The sequence below is a fragment of the Triticum aestivum genome, chromosome 5D (assembly GCF_018294505.1).
Source record: "Triticum aestivum cultivar Chinese Spring chromosome 5D, IWGSC CS RefSeq v2.1, whole genome shotgun sequence".
In the NCBI taxonomy this organism is placed as follows: domain Eukaryota; kingdom Viridiplantae; phylum Streptophyta; class Magnoliopsida; order Poales; family Poaceae; genus Triticum; species Triticum aestivum.
The window spans coordinates 107,604,440-107,623,306 of NC_057808.1; the positions used below are offsets into that span (position 1 = coordinate 107,604,440).

Sequence of the window (18,867 nt, forward strand, 5' to 3'; positions counted from 1 at the left end):
AAATTTATAGAGAAATGTATCAATATCCATAATATCGAATCGGTATAATTAGATTCATCATGAAATAAAAATTTCATATTTATTTAATTAGTATTATGGATGTCGATATTTTGGCTCTGAACTTGGTCTAAGTTAAAGAAATTTGACTTAAAAAACTGATACAACTTACATTTTGAAACTGAGGAATATTAGGTTTGGTGAGTGTGGGAGATGATGGAGAGTGTTTTTTTTTACTTATAATGCGGTGTTTTCGTGATTCTATGTTATCTGTTAATCAACCCATAACTATATGGAGAAATTTCTACATCGTTGGTTCCATATACTATATTGGTGCTACAGTATCACAAGTTGATGCCTTTTTTTAGGTGATGAGAGGGTGCGCGGAATGATACGTTTTATTAGGCTAGTTGTTGTCGATTGATTTGAGAAATTGTTGACCCAGTCAAAATGTGTACCAATTCACAAATCGAATATCTTAATCAAATGAGAGAGCTTTAAAATTAGGGCATAGTTAATTAAAAGATTTGAATTAGAGAGCTTCTTAAGAAATTTTGACTCAGCCAAAACAGAGTGACCCAATGTAAGACCTCAACTGAATGTGATGTCTCGCGGTAGAATTTTTTTAACTCCCTACTTGAATTTTAATTTCAGATTCTAAAGAACTTTTTATAGCCATTTCATTAAATTAGTGGACTTTGCTGGAAGGAGTGAAGAACTTTTCATTTTTGTTGTAAAGGGCTAAATAAACAGTATCAGGAATCGAAGAATTTTCTTATTAGTGGGTCTGCACTTTGTTAGAAATATTAAAGAATAAACTTTGCTAGAAAATGTATTTCGAACAGAAGAACTTTATAAACAACTTGTCCGAACATTGATGAAAGTTTATGGAACTTGTTTTGAGCCATGCACAGTCTAATTTTATCTGGGGCTTACAATTTAATTTTGAATATATTGTACTAGTTTCGTAGGGCTGGCCGTGAGAAATTTAAATACATAAACGAATTTAAATTTGCACCAATTTATTTAAAGGTCATGATGACATATTTGTTTATTGTGTAATTTGTGTCGAAGAGGTGATAGCATGGGGCCATGGGCCAGGGGAATCTAGTTCAAGAGGAAAGAGAGAATACATGCAATACCCCGAATGTCCGACAATATCCACGGTCGGTACATACAAGATCGACCAGAGAAGTTAATCCAGCGAAATCACGAACCAAATTAATCCGACCATGAATCACTCTGCTCGGCATCAGTGTAGCGGTCAGTACTTCAAAATAATTGTAGCTGACAATGCACACCTGACGACCGCTCGGCGTGGCTATCTCAAAAACAATCAACAATGGGAAGGCAACAGGAAATCAATCAATTAGCTAGATCCTTGGAACGTCGTAGCAACGCGATCGGGGACGAGTCGGAAGAAAGAGTGGCGTCGCCAGTGTTGACCAAAGAAGAGCCGACGCAATCGGTGCCGTCGGTGGAGAACGCCCCGTGCCGGCCGTATGACTCAAGCTCCGGCACGGTCCTGTACATATGGAAGGGGAGCGCCGGCAGCCTCGCCTCCTCGGACTGAAGGATATTCATGGCCTGCGCGACAGACGGCCGCTCGCTCCGGTCCGGGTGCGCGCACCAGAGCCCGACGACGAGCACCCGCTCCATCCACCACTCGTCGGCCTCGTCGCCCCTCAGCCGCTCATCCGCCGCGTCAAGGACCGCGTCCCTGCCGTACAGGCTCCACACCCACCTGAGCAGCGTGAAGGATATCTCCGCGGTTTCAACCACGGGCCGCCGGCCGGAGACGATCTCCAGGAGGACGACGCCGAAGCTATACACGTCGGACTCGGTGCTGGGCCGGCGCGTGTTGACGAACTCCGGGTCGATGTACCCGGCGGTGCCGAGCACGGCCTTGGTGGTCTGCAGCAATCCCGCGCCGTGGTCGACGAGCCGGGCCAGGCCGAAGTCCCCCAGCTTGGTGCAGTGCGAGGCGTCGAGCATGATGTTGCTCGGCTTGATGTCGCCGTGCACGACGCTCTGCTCCCACTCTCCGTGGAGATAGCGCAACGCCGATCCCAGGCCGAGGATGATCTTGTACCTCTGCGGCCATGTCAGGAACCCGTCCTTGCTGTAGAGGTGCCTGTCTAGGCTGCCCTCTGCGACCAGCTCGTAGACGAGCAGCAGCCCCTTGCGGCTGTCGCACCAGCCCAGCAGCTGCACGAGGTTGCGATGCTTCAGCCTACTGATGATCCTCACCTCTGCCTCGAACTCCTTCCTCCCCTGCGCCGACGACTCTGCCGACAACATCTTTACAGCCACCGCGCGACGCTCTTGGTCACCGCCGGCGACGGCGAGCGTGAGGTGACCTCGGTACACGCTGCCGAAACCGCCTCGCCCGAGCTTCTCCTCCTCCGCGAAGTTGCTCGTTGCAGCAACGAGCTCATGGTACGTGTACCGTTTGGGGCCACCGGCGGCCACACCTCTCTCGAGGACAGCTCTGTCGACACAATGTTCTTCGTCGTCGCTGTCACTGCTGCTGTCCCCATTTGCTCTTTTTGATCTTCTTTTCTCGTGTCGCCGCCATATCGTTACCATGGCCACACATACCGACAGAAATAGCAGCGGAACTAGTACGGACAGCAGGGTTACTACTAACATCTTGTGCTTGTTGCTGGTTGGAGGAGGAAGTTGAGCCGGCGGAGGTGCTTCCATGTTGGATTCCAATCGGGATTCCAGCTGCAGAGTGGAACTGAATGACCATGACAGTATCTGGTGCAGCTCGGCGGCCCAGCCAGTGGCCGCCGAGAGGCCGATAGCAACCTCCTCCGGCAGATACCTTCTCAGGTCAATGGTTGCATTGACCTGGTACAGGGCGTCGCCGATTAGGAGATCAACTGCCAGCAACCTGGAGCCATTGTGGTACTTGACAGTGGCGGTCATAACGTGCGAGGACGTGAGGTTCCTGCCCGGGATGGTCGTCGTGTCCGTGGACGCCGTGGAGTTGACGGAGTTGACGTCGATGCCGACGTGGTTCCCGTTCATGTCGGCGTTCTGCGGGTTGAGGAACGTGTCGAACTCGACGGCGACGATCCGGGTGTCGCCCGTCCCGTTGGTGAGGGCCGGGAGGAGGCCCAGGCTGCCGCCCTCGCTCTTGGGCGGGATCACCGAAGGGAAATGGCCGAGGAAGAAGGCCATCCCGTCGCCGGCGCTGGACGGGCTGTCCCTGTCCGGGGTGATCCGGAAGGAGAAGGTGGTGGTGAAGCTAGCCGTCTCGCCGGTGGCGCTGTTCCACAGCGGCACTTTGTGCACGTACGACGCCCGGCTGGTGCTGTACTGGATGTTTGCATCGCTTGTGTTGGTCGTCAGCTCGAGGGCGGACGAGCTGAGGAACGCTTGGCCGGCGAAGTTGATGGACGCGCCGCGGTTGGGGACGCCGGGGTCCGAGAAGTTGAGGTTGAAGGAGAGCGACAGGGCCATGCGCGGCGCGTGGTAGAGGCAGAGGAGCACCTGGACTAGGGTGGTGAGACTGGGACGACGGCGGGAGCCCATCGCTTGGTGTTTGCCAAGGAGGAAGCTTGGGCACTAGAAAACAAGGGGAGATGTATATAGCTCATGGACATTTCACGCCTGCCCGGGATGGGATTCGATTTATTAGTATTACCAGTTTACTACTCCACTACTACTCACTCGCAGAAAAAGGATACTACTACTATATTACCTCCGTCCTAAAACAAAAATGCTAGACGTACAGACTTTTACAGAAGTTCTACAGGCTCCTTTCAAACTTTCTAAACGTCCTCCTGATTTGAATGGGGTGGGTCCGTGCCGCTGCTAATCACCAATTAAAAACATATCACCCTGTAATCTTCTCCTCCCTAACATCTTGTACGTGTAGCAAAGCCGGTCCTAAAATATGTTGAGACTTTTTACAGTACATCATACTACTGAAAATGATGGGTAGTATACAATTGATCCAACGGTCATTATTGTTCCCTAGTTTTTCTCTCTCTAGGATATGTTGGTAATTGGCTGTTAGGGTAGATTTGTCCTTTCTTGTGATGTTACAATTGTAATGATTCATAGCATCAATTTCAAGCCCCATATCAGAACTGTTCATCATTGTTTGGACGCAGCCGCCCCAGCAGCCCGGCTGCCCTTCGCTTGTCTCATTCTTCCTTGGTGACGCAGCCGCACCAGCGTCAGCTCTGTCTCATTGTTCCATGGACGCAGCCGCCCTAGCAGCCCGGCGGCCGTCCGCTCGTCTCATTCTTCCATGGACGCAGTCGCCCCAGCAGTCCGACGGCCGTCCGCTCCGTCTCCCGGCCTCCGGTCGCCGCCCCAAGATCTTTGACGGCCGGCCCAAGATCATTGACGGCGCGTAGCTGAGCTCGTCTTTATATTAGGTCGCTAAAATCTTAGTGGAGTAGTCAATTGTCACGGTCAAATTTGAAATGGTCACCACGGGAACGCACAAAGTTAAGTTAGTGCATGATGTAGCACAAGAAAGAAATTACTTTATGAACAACATTTTCCAGCCGAACTTTGGAAGATGGGAGGACTCAACGGTGATGTTCACTTTTGGACGAGGCATGGATGGCTTGATGTACTGCATCGTCTCGAAGTCGTCCAGAATGCATCGGCTGTTTAGCAGCGTTCAAGAAATTAGAGAGCTAAGTTGGTGCATGATGTGCACGGCTCTGACCGAGCACCAAATGGTTGCACAAGACGGAGTCACTAGCGTATATACAGGTTTAATGGTCGTTCAACAAAGCGCTTGGACGCACTCAACCATTTCTCATCACTCATCCATTATTTTTCTTATTCTTTTGACCTTGCCTCTCGGTGATTTTGTATGGTGTCGTTGGTGCTTGTCCTGATAGAACAACCTAACGGCATCTCCAAGGGGCTCCCTCATTCCGTTCCTACTTGTTCAGACTGGACTATACATACCAAATTTACTATCCAACGGGCTCCCCAGTTTCAGCCCCTATATACAAACTAAAATAAGCAAGCAAACACATTAAATTAAAACGTGTCTTTATACATCAAAATCAAAAAAAATGTTAGACCATCTTATAACTCGGGAAAGAGGGAATATATCTGAAGCAATCTGTTACGAGGTTAAGAGTCTATTCTGTAATCCACCAGCTCGGTGAAATCCCACGATCCGGCTCCTCCAAGCGAGTTCACACTCCTTGATCGATGTTTTTTTTGTACAATTCTCACCCAACTTCATATTGATTCAATAGAATGTCCATATAGAAATCCTTTTGAGAATTCTCGCCCAACTTTATATTGATTCAATAGAATGTCCATATAGAAACGCTCGAATGAACCGGTAAGCTTCACTTATCGGTGGCAGCCTTCCGTAAAATTGATGAACCCCTTCGTGCTTATCGGTGGCAGCCGTCCGTAAATTTGATGAACTCCTTCATTTCCAGGCTCTGCGATTTGCTCACTCCATTCCGGTGGATCCGGGAGCGGAGTGACTCAGAACAGGGTAAATATAAGGCATTATCTCTTCTCAAATCGCAGATCATGATGAGTAATACAGATTACAGAATAGGCAATATGCTGAAACTGCGAATAAAAAGCACACGGCAACGATAAACAAAAATTCTCATTTATATCCATCGACAATGGCGATTTAAAACAACAGTTATGGGTCATACACATCAACAGCGGAAACCAAGACTAAAACTGAAAGACAGAAATCTGCCTTCAACATCGTTCTCAAGTCGGCCAAAAAGAAACGCCCCTCTGTGTAGGGTGGTAAGCATCCTTCACCATCAACCTGCCAACCGGATCTGGTCTCATCGCCATGAACTTGCCTGCCCAAACAAAAAGAAAACCATCTCCATCGTCATCATCGCCACCAACATCATCTCCATATATGCCATGTCCCTTGCAGTAAACAGACAACACTAGCTACAGCCTCCACCTGGTTGCCAATCCCACCACCGATTCCATGTATCTACGTCACTTCCAGTAAGCACAACACTAAACTACAGCTTCCACCTGGATAATTCCACAGCTTCATCAGATCAAAGGGGCAGAACTAGGGTGGCATTACATTCAGCTCGATGCCTCGTTGCCTAGCGGCTTCTGTGATGCTATCCGTGTTGCTTCCACTGGCCTTGCAGGCAGTCAAGTAAGCATGCCACAGCTTGAATGAGAAGGGGTACACTGATGTTGCCTGCTGGTGGAACCGCTTCACCGTCTCAGCAGCCTGCAGTTTCTCCAGGAGATTGGCACCTTCTATCCACACTGATTCTGGTGCGACGGGTACAGCACGGAAAATGGCATTGATCAGAACAGAACTTGCCCAGAACCTGGTGCTCATCGAGGTAGGGTCAGAGCCCGTATAATGTTTAACCACAAATGTGCCAACTGCCAGGGCTAGGCGGTAGTTTGCAGGAAGAACCTCCATAACTGATTCAACAAAATCCACAAGGTATTTTACTCCGCCTATTTTTTCTGGAAGGAGGGACTGGCCATAGCACACCTCAAGGGTTGAGTTTATCACTGAAGAATCTGCAGAAGCTGGACCTATAGTGTCATCTATCAACTGCCTAAGCTTATGCTTCTTAACATTTTGGATAAACCTTCGAGACAGCAGTTCCTTCACAGGTAAGTTCCGAAGGTCTGCAAGATAACCACTCATCAGATTTAAGGTAGCTCGAGCTTGAGTGTCTGTACAAGATGGTCTCTCTAGCATGTTAATTGCAGCATGCTCCCTTAAACAGTGCTCATAGCTCTCCCCTCGGGCCAACTTCAATGCTTTGTTCACAGCAACTTGTGCTTCCTGTAGGTTGTTCTCTAGCATCCTGTACAGTGAGAGGTTTAACAACCAGTAGACCTGATCTTCAGATGCAGATGGACCAGAACAAACTTCTTGTGGTTGTTCGGACACTTCATTACCAACTTCCGCCATACAAACAGCAGCACTAGAATGGAGATTACCATTTTTTCCATATTCTTCAAACCAGCGAGCCAGAATCTTCTCAGCTAACTCAATATTATCTGCCAAAGCATGCTCAGCATATTGATTCCACAGACACTGAACTCCTTGCACCTCTTTAGGCCAATCCATGAGCAACTCATCAAACCCTTTCAGACCAGGACATGTACCATACTTTTGACATATCCGAGCTGCGAAAAGAAGAATATTGGGGCACATTGGATACTCCTTCATATACTTCATCAGCATACCAACAGAAGATTGCAAGCCTTCAAGAGCAGCTAAACAACTAATGTGGTTAACAGCGAGGAATTGTGACAATTTCAGGTAAGACGGATCCCCATTTTTAACAGTCTCATTAATATCTAGAGACATCTTATCAGCAACATGTTTCAACAGTTCTGTAACCTGACGTCTGTTATCTACCCTAAGTTCAATAGGATGCCATACTAACATGCGAGGTATATCTTTTGGAAATTCTAGCTGATCGCAAATTTCCTCTGGAAGCTTCCTATAAATTGAGATGTACAGGCATGAAATCCAAAATATGCATCTGTCAGACACAGTCAAGCAAGATATGGCATCCGAAAGTAACTTCTCGCCAGAGCAGTCAGCGGTTGCAGCAGGTAGAATCCCATATATCCTAGAAATAGCCTTATCTACATTTCCAGACATGCACAGGAAGTAAATCATCTGTAAGAAAATATCTAGGATGAAGGCACTCCTATCTTTCAATTCATTGTCAGTATCAGCTGGCATTTGGCAGAGCATACTCAGAGCATCGTTATAAGCATCCAATCGGTCATCAAAGCGCAACCTACTATTAATATACATAAGCCATAATTCGTAGGAGTAAACATTGTGTTGCACCTAAAAGGAAAAACACATAATATTAGGTATCGGATGATACGAAACTGAAGCAAACATGCACAGATTGGATGTAAATATGGACTCAATGCCTAATATACCATAACAAAATTTTGATTTGGCCAACACAAGAACTTGTGTTTTTGTCACATGAGAGGGCCCAATGAACCTAGTATAAATGGCTTTAGTTACAGATAGAATAAAAAATGGTTCAAAAGAAACTAGTTTTCCACCTCTAAGGTGAACCACCCGTGTAGATAAAATAGAAATGCAACCTAGCCAATACTAACAGGCACCTGTAGCTCATGGATCCTACCATGATAATTTTGTCTCGTGTAACGAATTTAAATGGCAAAGGTTGAGAAACAGTGTACCGCATGGGAAAACATGTCATCTTTCCCAAGACCTTCATCCTTTTGATAGTAAATATGAAGATAAAACACCCACAGAATGACTGTGCTTGGATCAGCCTCAATGGAACGTGCTAGAAGTAAAAGAGCCTGTAGAATGCATGTTCGATATTAGAGCTAAGCTGAATAACTGAAAGTCAATAAATCAAACCCATGTTAGAATGTGTAATATGTCCCTAAGCAGTAAGCAATACAAAGATCACCTTGAGCCTGTCAGGTTTGTTTACTTTCCCACAATATAAACCAAGTGCAGCCTCTAAGAAAAGCTCAACATCAACAGATCCCTGTACAATCTTATTCTACAGAACAAAAGGTTAAATAAAACTAATCAAAATATAAGCAGATCAGAAAGCAATGAACTAGTAAATGGAAGTGTGGAACTAAAAATGTTAAAATATTAAATATGAAAAAGAAATGCATGTGAATAGATTAAATATCGTCAATAACAAGTTGAATTATTATTTTTTGTCCACTAGGAGCATAAAAGCATTCCAACTGTAAACTTTTTGAGCTAATTCCAGATATTCTGTATGGAAATGAGAACAGGCAAAGCAGCACACTCGTAAGAATAAGAACAGTGTGGAGAACCAGATACTGATATATATGCCACTTCCGCTGATGTGATGATAATGGTGAACAACAGATTCTACTGGCACCCACCTTCCTACCATCCAGCATTCGCAAATTTGATAGCTGTCTGTTCCTATCAAAATCTGCAATCGAACCATCACCAGCTTGTAAGAATGGTGCATCTGATGGAAGAACTCTCTGAACTGACAAAGGTAAAGGAAAGGAAGCGCAAAACCCCCTTTGCCAATACTGCCATATACTGCTAGCCAGCACCGACTGCATTAAGTTCAGATCGGCTCTAATAAGATTTGAACCAACACGATATGTTGGCACTGGCAGAATATGCTGAAACAGATCATAAGGACTCCGACCTACATATATTAGTTCCAGGTATCAATGACAAACCTTCACCAAGCACAATGCATATGGAAGGCAAACAGATATACATTAAAATTAATTAATTAACAGGATATACTGGTTGCACATAAAACAACCTGAAACAGAGGACATGGCATGTTTTGTGTCATTTGACTTTCTCCAAGCATGATTCTCAATATGCTGCCATTGACACTCTTCGTCATTGCACTTTCCTCGGAGCTCAAACATGCAGAAGGGCCAGAAGGGATCAATCCCACTGTGCACCATGTCCTTATCCTTTGTAGCTGTTGAGACCATCTTCAAATTCTCTTCAACACGGTCTTGTATCATATACTGATCACTTACCGTTGCATCAGATGCTACATTACTAGTTATAGAATCATTTATACAGAAGCCATGGACTACCCACTTGATGTGTTTAGCAGCATTTAGTGGCGCTGAAGAAGGAAAAATGAGAGAATTCACGCTTGATGGCGCGCATAATTCTCCAAGAGAGGAAATATTGTCCTCAGGATCACAGTTGCCCATGGAAAGAGCATTACTAGAATTAGATAGTCCAGACATCTTTTCAACACAATCAGCGCCATCATTTGCAAGTTCCGCTGTGCCTACACAATAAAGTACCAAACATGAATTCAACAATCATTCATGAATACATGCAGTCCAGAGAAAGGCATGACATCTTTAGTGGGTGTACAAGAACATGTCCGGCGGTTAGTTCTTTCAATTCTCATGCATAAATGCTGCGCCAAAAGATCAAATCTTACTCAACAACACAACAAAGAAAATGGCAAAATCCTTTAGAGCTCATTCTTATTAAGAGTACTAAAGCATATTTATACCATGTGGGTACTTTAATAACCTGATTGCCTGACCATTATCTAGTTGATCGATTAACTTAACAACAAATGTCCGCAAGGTATATCTAGCAATTGACAACCTTTCACCGCATATGCAGGTCATCATTAAATGGAGAGCATATGGCAACCATAGATTATACGAATACAAATGACTTGGGTAAGTTACGAAATGTGAACCTTCAGGATTTGTCATAATCTCATCAGCATCCTGTAACTGAAGTTCAACATTTGCAGGTTGTTTGCCTTGTTCCGTTACTTCTGCATGTTCTTCAGTGACTTCTCCAGAGTTATTCAGATGTGGATTCCTTGCAAATTTTTGCACCAATCTGGACCTCAAAGAAGCTTCTAAAAGTTCATAGTCCTGACCGTTATCACCAGAAGGCTCTCTGTTTTCCTCCAGATATGCATGTATAGTTTCCTCATTCTCCAGATTTGAAGTGCATTCTGATCTAGCCCGCTTAGAAGAGAACAGGAGATCCTCTTCCCTGTAATGTGAAGGTTCACTATTATCATGGACAGTACTCGCAAATTTCGGATCAGCAATGCCAGCAGCAAGCTCATCACAATGGCGTGAGCGTGCCTCGTGCTTATCCACAGGCTGTTGAGGAGGTTCATCTTGGTATGGACTGCTAGACCTACCACCACGGATCTCGGGCATCTGAAGATCTGCATGGAACTGAGAGTTGAGTAGTGACGGCATTACAAAGCCACGTCCAGCATTCTGAATATTTGAACACTGCGCCAAAGAAGAATTCTCTGCAATCAAACCATGGACTTGTGCAGAGCAAACTTCTCTTTTTCCACGAAGAATGGCACATCTTTCATTGGCCTCAATTAAAGCTTTTTGTGCTTTGCGATATGCTCTGAGAGCTTCTCTTTCTTCAACTTCACATTTTCGCCTATGCTCCTGAGCAACCTCCAACTCCCTGTCTTGGAGTTCCTCCATCTCAAGCAGAGAGAGCAATGTTGTGTTCTGGCCTCTTGTACCCACCTGGCCACTCCGGTTTAAGAGATCAGCATTCTGACAAAATAAGAAGCCCACATTGACAAGTTACTCTTCTGTTTGGTTGCCATATATAGATTACAGTTTTCATCATAGGCATTATTATTAAACGAAAATAAACTTAAAGGCATTTCCAGACAATTGCGGAACAAATTATAGCAGCTGAAACTGCAATGCATCGAATTTCAGTGACCGAAGCTTCTAGAGAAATTCAGAGAAAGTATTTTGATTTATATCTGCACCTTGCAGACATCAGGTTTAAGCAAGGGCGGCAGAAAAACATTAGCTAACCCTTTTTACAAAGCATTTACCAAAGTTCATCAATTGACTAGATGTATGCCCAACAAAGCAATGAAAAACAACCAGTATTCATGAAGAGCGACAAGTGAGCAAAAAGATGTACTCCCTCCGTCCCAAAATAAGTGACTCAACTTTGTACTAGCTTTAGTACAAAGTTAGTACAAACTTGAGTCTTATTTTGGGACGGAGGGAGTACCATACAGATTAGCATTTTCCTCACTGAGATACAAATATAGTCAAATTTTCTTATGAACGAAACCTTAATAAAAAGGAATAAATATCACCTAAAACTTAAGCTATCGCTACTAGGTTAAGGAAAAAGGTGTCAACCAGCAAACTACAACGGGTTCCAAACTTCGCGGCAAGCAAAAGAATTAAGCTGGTGAGGGATCGGGGTTCCCTTGATTATTCGGAAGTGTAGTCTCAGTGTCAATGTATCTATTCTCATGTATCACATTATACAATGGTAGTATTTTGAAAATAGAGGAATCGTTAACTCCAGCTTTCCCACTTTCTAATGGAGGGCATGTGAAATACCTGATCACTGACTTTGGAACTAGTAGTAAATGGAACCAAACTCTTTTAGTACATTCGGAAGTACAACATAAACGAAATAGTAATCGAATAATTAGTAAGAAGATGGTAATACTGAACCAACCTCCATTCCAGGCTGCAAGTGTAGCCTTTCATTTGACACAGTTGAAGTACCAACAGGCTTTACTTGTTGCCAATCCTGGTTAGAAAAAATATGGTCCTTGACATGAATAGATGACCTGTCTACATTGGCCCCTGCTGGTACAGAAGTAACGGGAACCAAAGCACTGGTATCTTCAGCCATAGGTTGCTCGCTAGTAAATGGTGGCCCTGCAAGCTTGCTATGACATTCAACCATGGCATGGTTGCCACCATCTTGTAGAACCATGTGGTGACTTTTTGATGACAGAAGGTTCATAGCGGTACCACCAATATGCATTTGATCTGAGGATTCTGTTGTGATGGCATGTTCTGTCTCATTACCTTTACAGTTCATGGTGATTCCATTTTCAATGTGATCCCTTCTTTCAGAAGATTGTACATTATCATTTCCCAATGAACTTCCAGGTGTTACCAGTGTTACCAAATCACCTCCTACTTGGTTATCGAAGCACTGCTGATTGGGCTTCAGCCTTTTAACTGGTCTGCCATCATGTCCAAATGGACCATCAAGGTGAGCATGCCGACCACTGTTGGAAGCTTCAAAGCCTATCTTCTCCAAAGGTGGCCTTGTCTGATCAGTGGAGCAGTCAGCTTCCTTCACAAAACCAGGTGATATCGGTCTTTTCTGAACTTTCAACTCATTTTCTCTAGCAGCAATTTTGTGGCGCAAACTTTCCAACTTATCATCTGCTGACTTTACTCCCATACCAGTTCCATCCTTCTGGGAGGACTTCAGAGGTGTAACTTGACGAATAGGTGGCTCTCTTCTAGAAAAGGTAGCACCTGAGCCCCTACCTGCCGCCGAGTTTCTGAGTGTGTGTGGATTAGCAGACCATTTCGTGGATCCTATGTTTGCAGCACGGATCTTTTGTTGGGGTGCTTCCTCTCTCATAAGTCTAGTTTGCATACTCATCCCAGGTTTATGTGTAACTTGTGTGTTGGCTTTGCTACCTTTACCTCCAACTTGCTTTGACATTCCAGAGTCGGTCTCAATATCATCATCAGAGAAACTTATGACCAAGTTATCACTTGGCACAGGTTTCAACCAAGCAAGATTACGACTGGTGCCAAGTTTGAATTGCCCTTGATTCACCCTCAAGGTCTTCTTATAACTTGGAGCAACTGTTTTCTGAGGAAGAATATTTGAGAGACTCAAACTACTACCTCCTGGTAAATCAAGGCAAACAGTGGGATAAGTTTAAGAAAGCATCCTTTCAGCAAAGGAAATCACAGGACAATTGAAGAACGCAACAAAGGAACTAGATGAGCCATACAAAGAAGAGCAAATAGCTGCAATAGATCTTACCTTTACCAGGGAAAGTTGCCGACGTCACTTGAGCAGCAGCCTGCACATATTTCCCAGCATTGGATAGAGCTAACAGCTGAGATTGCAGAGCCTGCTCACAGCATTTGAACAAATAAGCTAAGCTATAAATGTCTGCCGCAAAGCTCCATGAGAAGGTGATAAATGCGCAAGCAGTAGAAAGTATGTTACATAGAAAAGGCAATTAATATGCAAATACGTACATAGGTAGACCCGAGAAACTCATAAGACCCAAAGCATCGTCAATTTATAGTACCATCCGGCCCAAATCTAACTCAACCAGTTGGCAATAGCGACAGAGCATGCAACTCACACAGATTATTGCTCTTATACAGCTTCAATTATAGCAATATCCTGCCCAAGTATAACTTGCCCAGTTGGCAATAGCGACAGAACACACAACTCACACCGGTTATTGCTCTTACAGCTTCAATTATGTACCGGAACTTGCTAAACCGTAACGGCAGAGGCGGCGTTGTCGCTAGCGATGTGATGCATAACTGGTACTAATCATTTGTACGAACAGCTTCAATTAAATAGGTAGATCTTAGGACGGCTACAACCATAACCCCAAAGACGCATCACATCATGCTAGCGTCAATAATCATTAATCATTTGTACGTACAGCTTCACTCAAGTAGCAGTTGAACTTAGGACAGCTCCAACCATAACCGCCAGAGGCGTACCAAATCATGCTCGTGTCAAAACCCTACCCTTGTTCCAACAGCCAAGTGATGAGGTCGTGAGCAGCATCTATCTCACCCCCAAAGCCCTACTGCTAGATCTCAGCTGCCTTGATTAACACGACTGCACGCAGCAGTCCGCGCATCCATCAATACAGACCGATCGTGCAGAAGAGAACATCTTGGCTACTCAATCCACAAGTCAAACCCTACGGAAGGTTAGTCAAAGGCGAGCTACTAGGGCGCAGCTGCTGCTGATAGTGCTACGACTACTTCCCCGCGACTCCACCGAGCGCCGCGAGCAGCTAGATCCGGGAGAGGGAGGAAGACGGGCAGCGACGGGGACGCGGGTCTCACCTCGTCGTCGGAGGGGCCGGAGGAGACCTCGCCCTCCTCGCGCACCCTGGCCGCGACCCTCGCGACGGCGGCCGCCGGCGCTGGGGGAGGGGGCGGGGAGGGCGACGCGGAGCTAGGGTTCGGCGCGGCGGCGGGGCGCGGGCCCGACATCGGAGGGGGCCGAGGGGCTTAGCGGGTGCGGGTTTTGGGAGGCGGTTTCCGCCGTCCTCGCCTCGTCTTTGTAGGGAGCCAGTCGAACGGGAGAGAGAGAGAGAGAGAGAGAGATAGAGAGCTGGGGTGGAGGCGGAGAGACTGCGCGGTGGGCCCCCGTTGGCGAGGGCGGGACAGCGAGACGAGGAATCTGCCAACGTGGAGAGCGTTTTGCATTTTGGCTCTTTGCTTGGCTGTGAAGGCCGTCTGATTTGACACGGAACCTTCGCCCCCGCCTCTCTCGTGTACAGCCTTCTGGAGAGACTGGAAGGGTTCATGACCGTCGGATTTCTGGATGTGCGGCCTGATTTGATCGTCACGATCAAATCAATCATCTCTAGCGACATTTGGAGCTTGTTGCGTTTGATCATCACGGCAAGTAATGATCAAAACATGGTAATGACAAAACTGGTTATAACCCATGTCATTGGAACCACAAATAGAAAGAACGAAATGACAAGTCTAGACAAAGATTTTGCTTGCACGTGATTTAGTCCAGATTGGTAAAGAAATGCATTGCAAGTGAGGGAAGTGGCCATATATGCCATGCCACCAAAAATAGAAAGGACCACATGGCCAAAAAACTGGTATTGAAAATTCAAGAAATTGTCAATGAAGAATACAAATTTTCAGTCACATACAGAACAGAGAACGAAAAATACAATTTTTAGTCGCAGACAGAACACATTCTATGAGCAATGAAATATTTATTTATTATTTTTGCGGGGGAGCAATGAAATATTTGGTAAGGATTTTAGGGCAACAAGCTACAAATGGCACTCATGGATGATAAATTTTGCAAACGCTCCAATGTGGAAAGAAATGAATATAATATGGATGGATGCTTTAATGATGAAGTGATGATTCAGCTATAAACTTGCACTAGATCAGGTTCTCGAGCCAACCACCTCAAAATATATAGGACAGGTGTCCGCATCACAAATTCTAGAGTTACAGCATAAACAAGTTATGACCAAGAAAAAGCTTTCCCCCTCTTAGACATGACTGACAAGAATAACGGGATGGATCCTCCTCTTGGGCAAAAGGTTACATGACAAGAAAGGAACAGAATTTGTTCATATCTTCAACTTCAAGTCTGCGTCTGAAGGCAGCGCCCTTCCACGGTGGTTGAAGATCATGAAATCCAGGTTTGCTGGGAGCGATACGATCCTGTGGCAATAGGTGGATTAGAGACAGGAAATGGGTAGCAGGGGTTCCTCCCTAGGCAGTGTATAATTAAAACAGAAGGAAAGCTGCTATGTAGGCTCAACCGTTCATGATGATAACACAATATGAGTGCAACAGTGACCATGGAGTTTTCACAAAGCATTAAATAGGAAAGCCATATCAGGAAAATTCAAAGGAAATATTTTTATTTCCTGACAAACCATCCACATAATTGGGAGGTAAGGTGACTTTCAGGCATACTATGGCAAATTCAGCAACATGTGGTAGGCCCAACAGTTCACTGATAACATAATATGAGTGCAACGGTGACCATTAAGTCTTCACAAAGCATTAAATAGGAAAGCCATATCAGGAAAATTCAAAGGAAATGTTTTTATTTCCTGACAAATCATCCATAATTCGGAGGTAAGGTGATTTCGGGCATACTATGGCAAATTCAGCAACATGTGGTAGACTCAACAGTTCATTGGTAACATAATATGAGTGCAACGGTGACCATGGAGTCTTCACAAAGCATTAAATAGGAAAGCCATGTCAGGAAAATTCAAAGGAGATAGTTCTGTTTCCTGACAAACCATCCACATAATTGAAGGGAGGTAAGGTGACTTTCAGGCATACTATGGCAAATTCAGCAACATGTGACACCAAAAGCCCATCACAATGCCACAAAGGAAGAGAGAGAATGTGCCAGATAAATGAACTATCAGGGATTATTTGCCGCTTGAAACATGCCTAAATAACACCATAAATATTTCAGGCGTCGAGAAACATCAACAGAAAATAGGTTTAAAAACAGTTCCGTAGTTTTTCTATTCCTTATTAGATTATATCTTCGACCTAGTACCACACTCAAATATGAAAAAATAACACTCTTATGCTCTATCCAAGCGAATGTAGGGTACTCATTTTCAAAGATCCGACATAGCTCGGAAACGAGACTGCTCTCTTCAATTCAAGCTAACAAGTGTCGGCACTGCATCGAATTCATATGTGCTTACACAGTCGAGAATCAAGAGTCTATGCATCATACAATCCCATGTCTGACTTGTGAATAACATTTATGTTTGCATGAATATTTGCAGTTTCAGATATTAAGAATCTTGCAGCCTTTGTTAGTATTTCTACTGCACACTAATGCATAGATGTGAACATGGTGTACTGTTGTGTGCGTGTAATTGTGCATCTCCTTTCAAGTATTCCATCTCTCTTTCAGCCGTGCTATATGCTCGTATGACAAAAGCATGTTATTGGGGATGTTTAAAATACACATGATCTTGTAACAGGTTGCCCTGGAAGGACATAACAGTTAACTCCATGACATTTTACAAGGAAAACAACTCATCATGCAAAGCTGTAAAGGCACATGGCCACATTTCCTGTAAATCCATTTCTTAAGTTCCTGTTCCATAATTTGTCAATCGCGAACTATAGAAGGAAACTACAGCTGAATTTCTAAGCTTACTTAACCTCCATGTCCAATATATGACTGTATGTCACGATCCCAGATAAAAACTCAAGGTTAGTTAACAGGGAGCTCCAAGTAGTGAAATAGGCTTACCTATTCTCCTCAGAATGGGGGAGCACCGAAAGGAACTTCGCTGGAACAGAGACACCTGCCCACATGCATAAGGCAAGCCCCAGGAGCAGCTGCATCATCACCTGCACAACAGAAAGCACAGGTTATGCAACGTAAACAACAGGCTTAAGCAGAGGTATAAGCTTCCGCAATTTTCTGAGGATAACATGCCCGAATTATTAGTGCTAATAAATGGCCTTTTTACATAGAATTATACTAAATCAGAAGCAGCCACCACAGAAAAAATTATCTATTGGGCATTTTGTTGCTACTGTACAAATCATGGTTACACCTACATAATTACGAGCCCAACATATTGCGCGAAACTACGACTCCCAAGCTAGTCAAATATAGTACTTTAGAAAGCAAGACTACGCAGCAGAATACGAGTGTAACATCGCAAGATAAAGGGTTTCCAGAGGGAGGGGGTGCACGTACATCCACTGGCGGCCCCGAGAACTCCTCTTCCGTGATCTTCAGCACCGCACGATCTGCAGCAACAACACACGGACACGCAAATCAGATCCTGTAACCTAGCGAGCAACACTAACAGCAACCTCCATCTTCTAATTCGAGCTCTGTCATGATTCTGAAAAGCTCAGCTGTCCCAAATCTAAACGGGATCAGCACACACGTCAATTCAAGTCGCGACCTAGATCTAAATAAACCCTAGCAGTATAACCAACGACGGGGCAGCTCGAGAACCAGGCTCCGTCGGCCGAGGATCTGAGCGCACGGCGCCCGGAAGCGGAAACCCTCTCCGGAGTTTTACACCACCCGCCAGTCACAAAATCGAAAATCACGCGTGAGGAGTAGGAGCGCGGTGTTACATTGGATGGTGGCGTAGGCGGCGTGGGCGAGGAGGGCGCCGCCGAGGATGCCGATGACGTAGCCGATCCCCATGGCGAGGCGAGGCAAGGCCAGGCGAGCTGCTTCTCCAGCCGCCCTCTCCTTTGCGCTTCCGCTGAGACTGCTGCTTCCCCGATCTCGATTCTCGAATCCGGCTGCTCGATCCGGTGCGGTGCTCTGCTGTGCTGTTCACGCTGACGATGCAAGCTGACAGACAGGTGGGGCAGGGGACGACAGGCTATGGTTGTGCGACGAGAAACCAAATCCTTGTGACCTCCTCGGAGCTGACACGACGGCCCCACATGTCGGTCGCTGTAACTTTTTTTTTAGGATTTTTTCATGGATTTAAGTTAGGATTTGCTATCCGGAAATTGTTTGTGAGTGTAGTTTGTTGTTGGACATGGAAAAAAATCTGAAAAACAAGAAGACATTTGAATCTCGTTGTGATTAAAGGTTAAGGAGGAAGTCACGTCGGCGTGGTGCCAATTGGAGCCGCTGGGCAACCCGGATTGTGTGCATCCACGTGGTGTGGGTACTCATGTTTTCTGGTTGTGCCCGGCGTGTTGCTCCCTCTCCGGAACGGCTATGTGTCGTTGCTGGGGGTGTGGTGGGTCCGCACAGTGGTGGTGGTGTGATGTGTGCCGGCGTGTGCACGTCTCCATGGT

At 45.4% G+C, this 18,867-nt stretch overlaps 3 protein-coding genes across 3 annotated transcripts; all 3 read right to left on the reverse strand.

Moving 5' to 3' along the window:
* Positions 1-1,362: 1,362 nt before the first annotated feature.
* On the reverse strand, positions 1,363-3,540 carry LOC123124447 (L-type lectin-domain containing receptor kinase IX.1-like). The gene has a single exon (XM_044545063.1). The coding sequence runs from the start codon at positions 3,538-3,540 to the stop codon at positions 1,363-1,365; it is 2,178 nt and encodes a 725-aa protein (XP_044400998.1).
* A 2,058-nt stretch (positions 3,541-5,598) lies between these two features.
* LOC123119721 (uncharacterized) lies at positions 5,599-14,648 on the reverse strand. The gene is made up of 9 exons (XM_044539620.1): positions 14,401-14,648; positions 13,343-13,433; positions 11,999-13,203; positions 10,215-11,058; positions 9,294-9,785; positions 8,890-9,170; positions 8,433-8,528; positions 8,194-8,319; positions 5,599-7,822 (listed from the first exon to the last, which is right to left on the reverse strand). The coding sequence occupies exons 1-9, from the start codon at positions 14,548-14,550 to the stop codon at positions 6,050-6,052; spliced, it is 5,058 nt and encodes a 1,685-aa protein (XP_044395555.1). The 5' UTR covers positions 14,551-14,648; the 3' UTR covers positions 5,599-6,049.
* A 764-nt stretch (positions 14,649-15,412) lies between these two features.
* LOC123119722 (membrane magnesium transporter) lies at positions 15,413-18,449 on the reverse strand. Its single transcript, XM_044539621.1, has 4 exons — positions 18,184-18,449; positions 17,792-17,844; positions 17,336-17,436; positions 15,413-15,759 (listed from the first exon to the last, which is right to left on the reverse strand). Exons 1-4 carry the CDS (start codon positions 18,254-18,256, stop codon positions 15,666-15,668), a joined length of 321 nt encoding a protein of 106 aa, XP_044395556.1. The 5' UTR covers positions 18,257-18,449; the 3' UTR covers positions 15,413-15,665.
* Between the last annotated feature and the right edge of the window lie 418 nt (positions 18,450-18,867).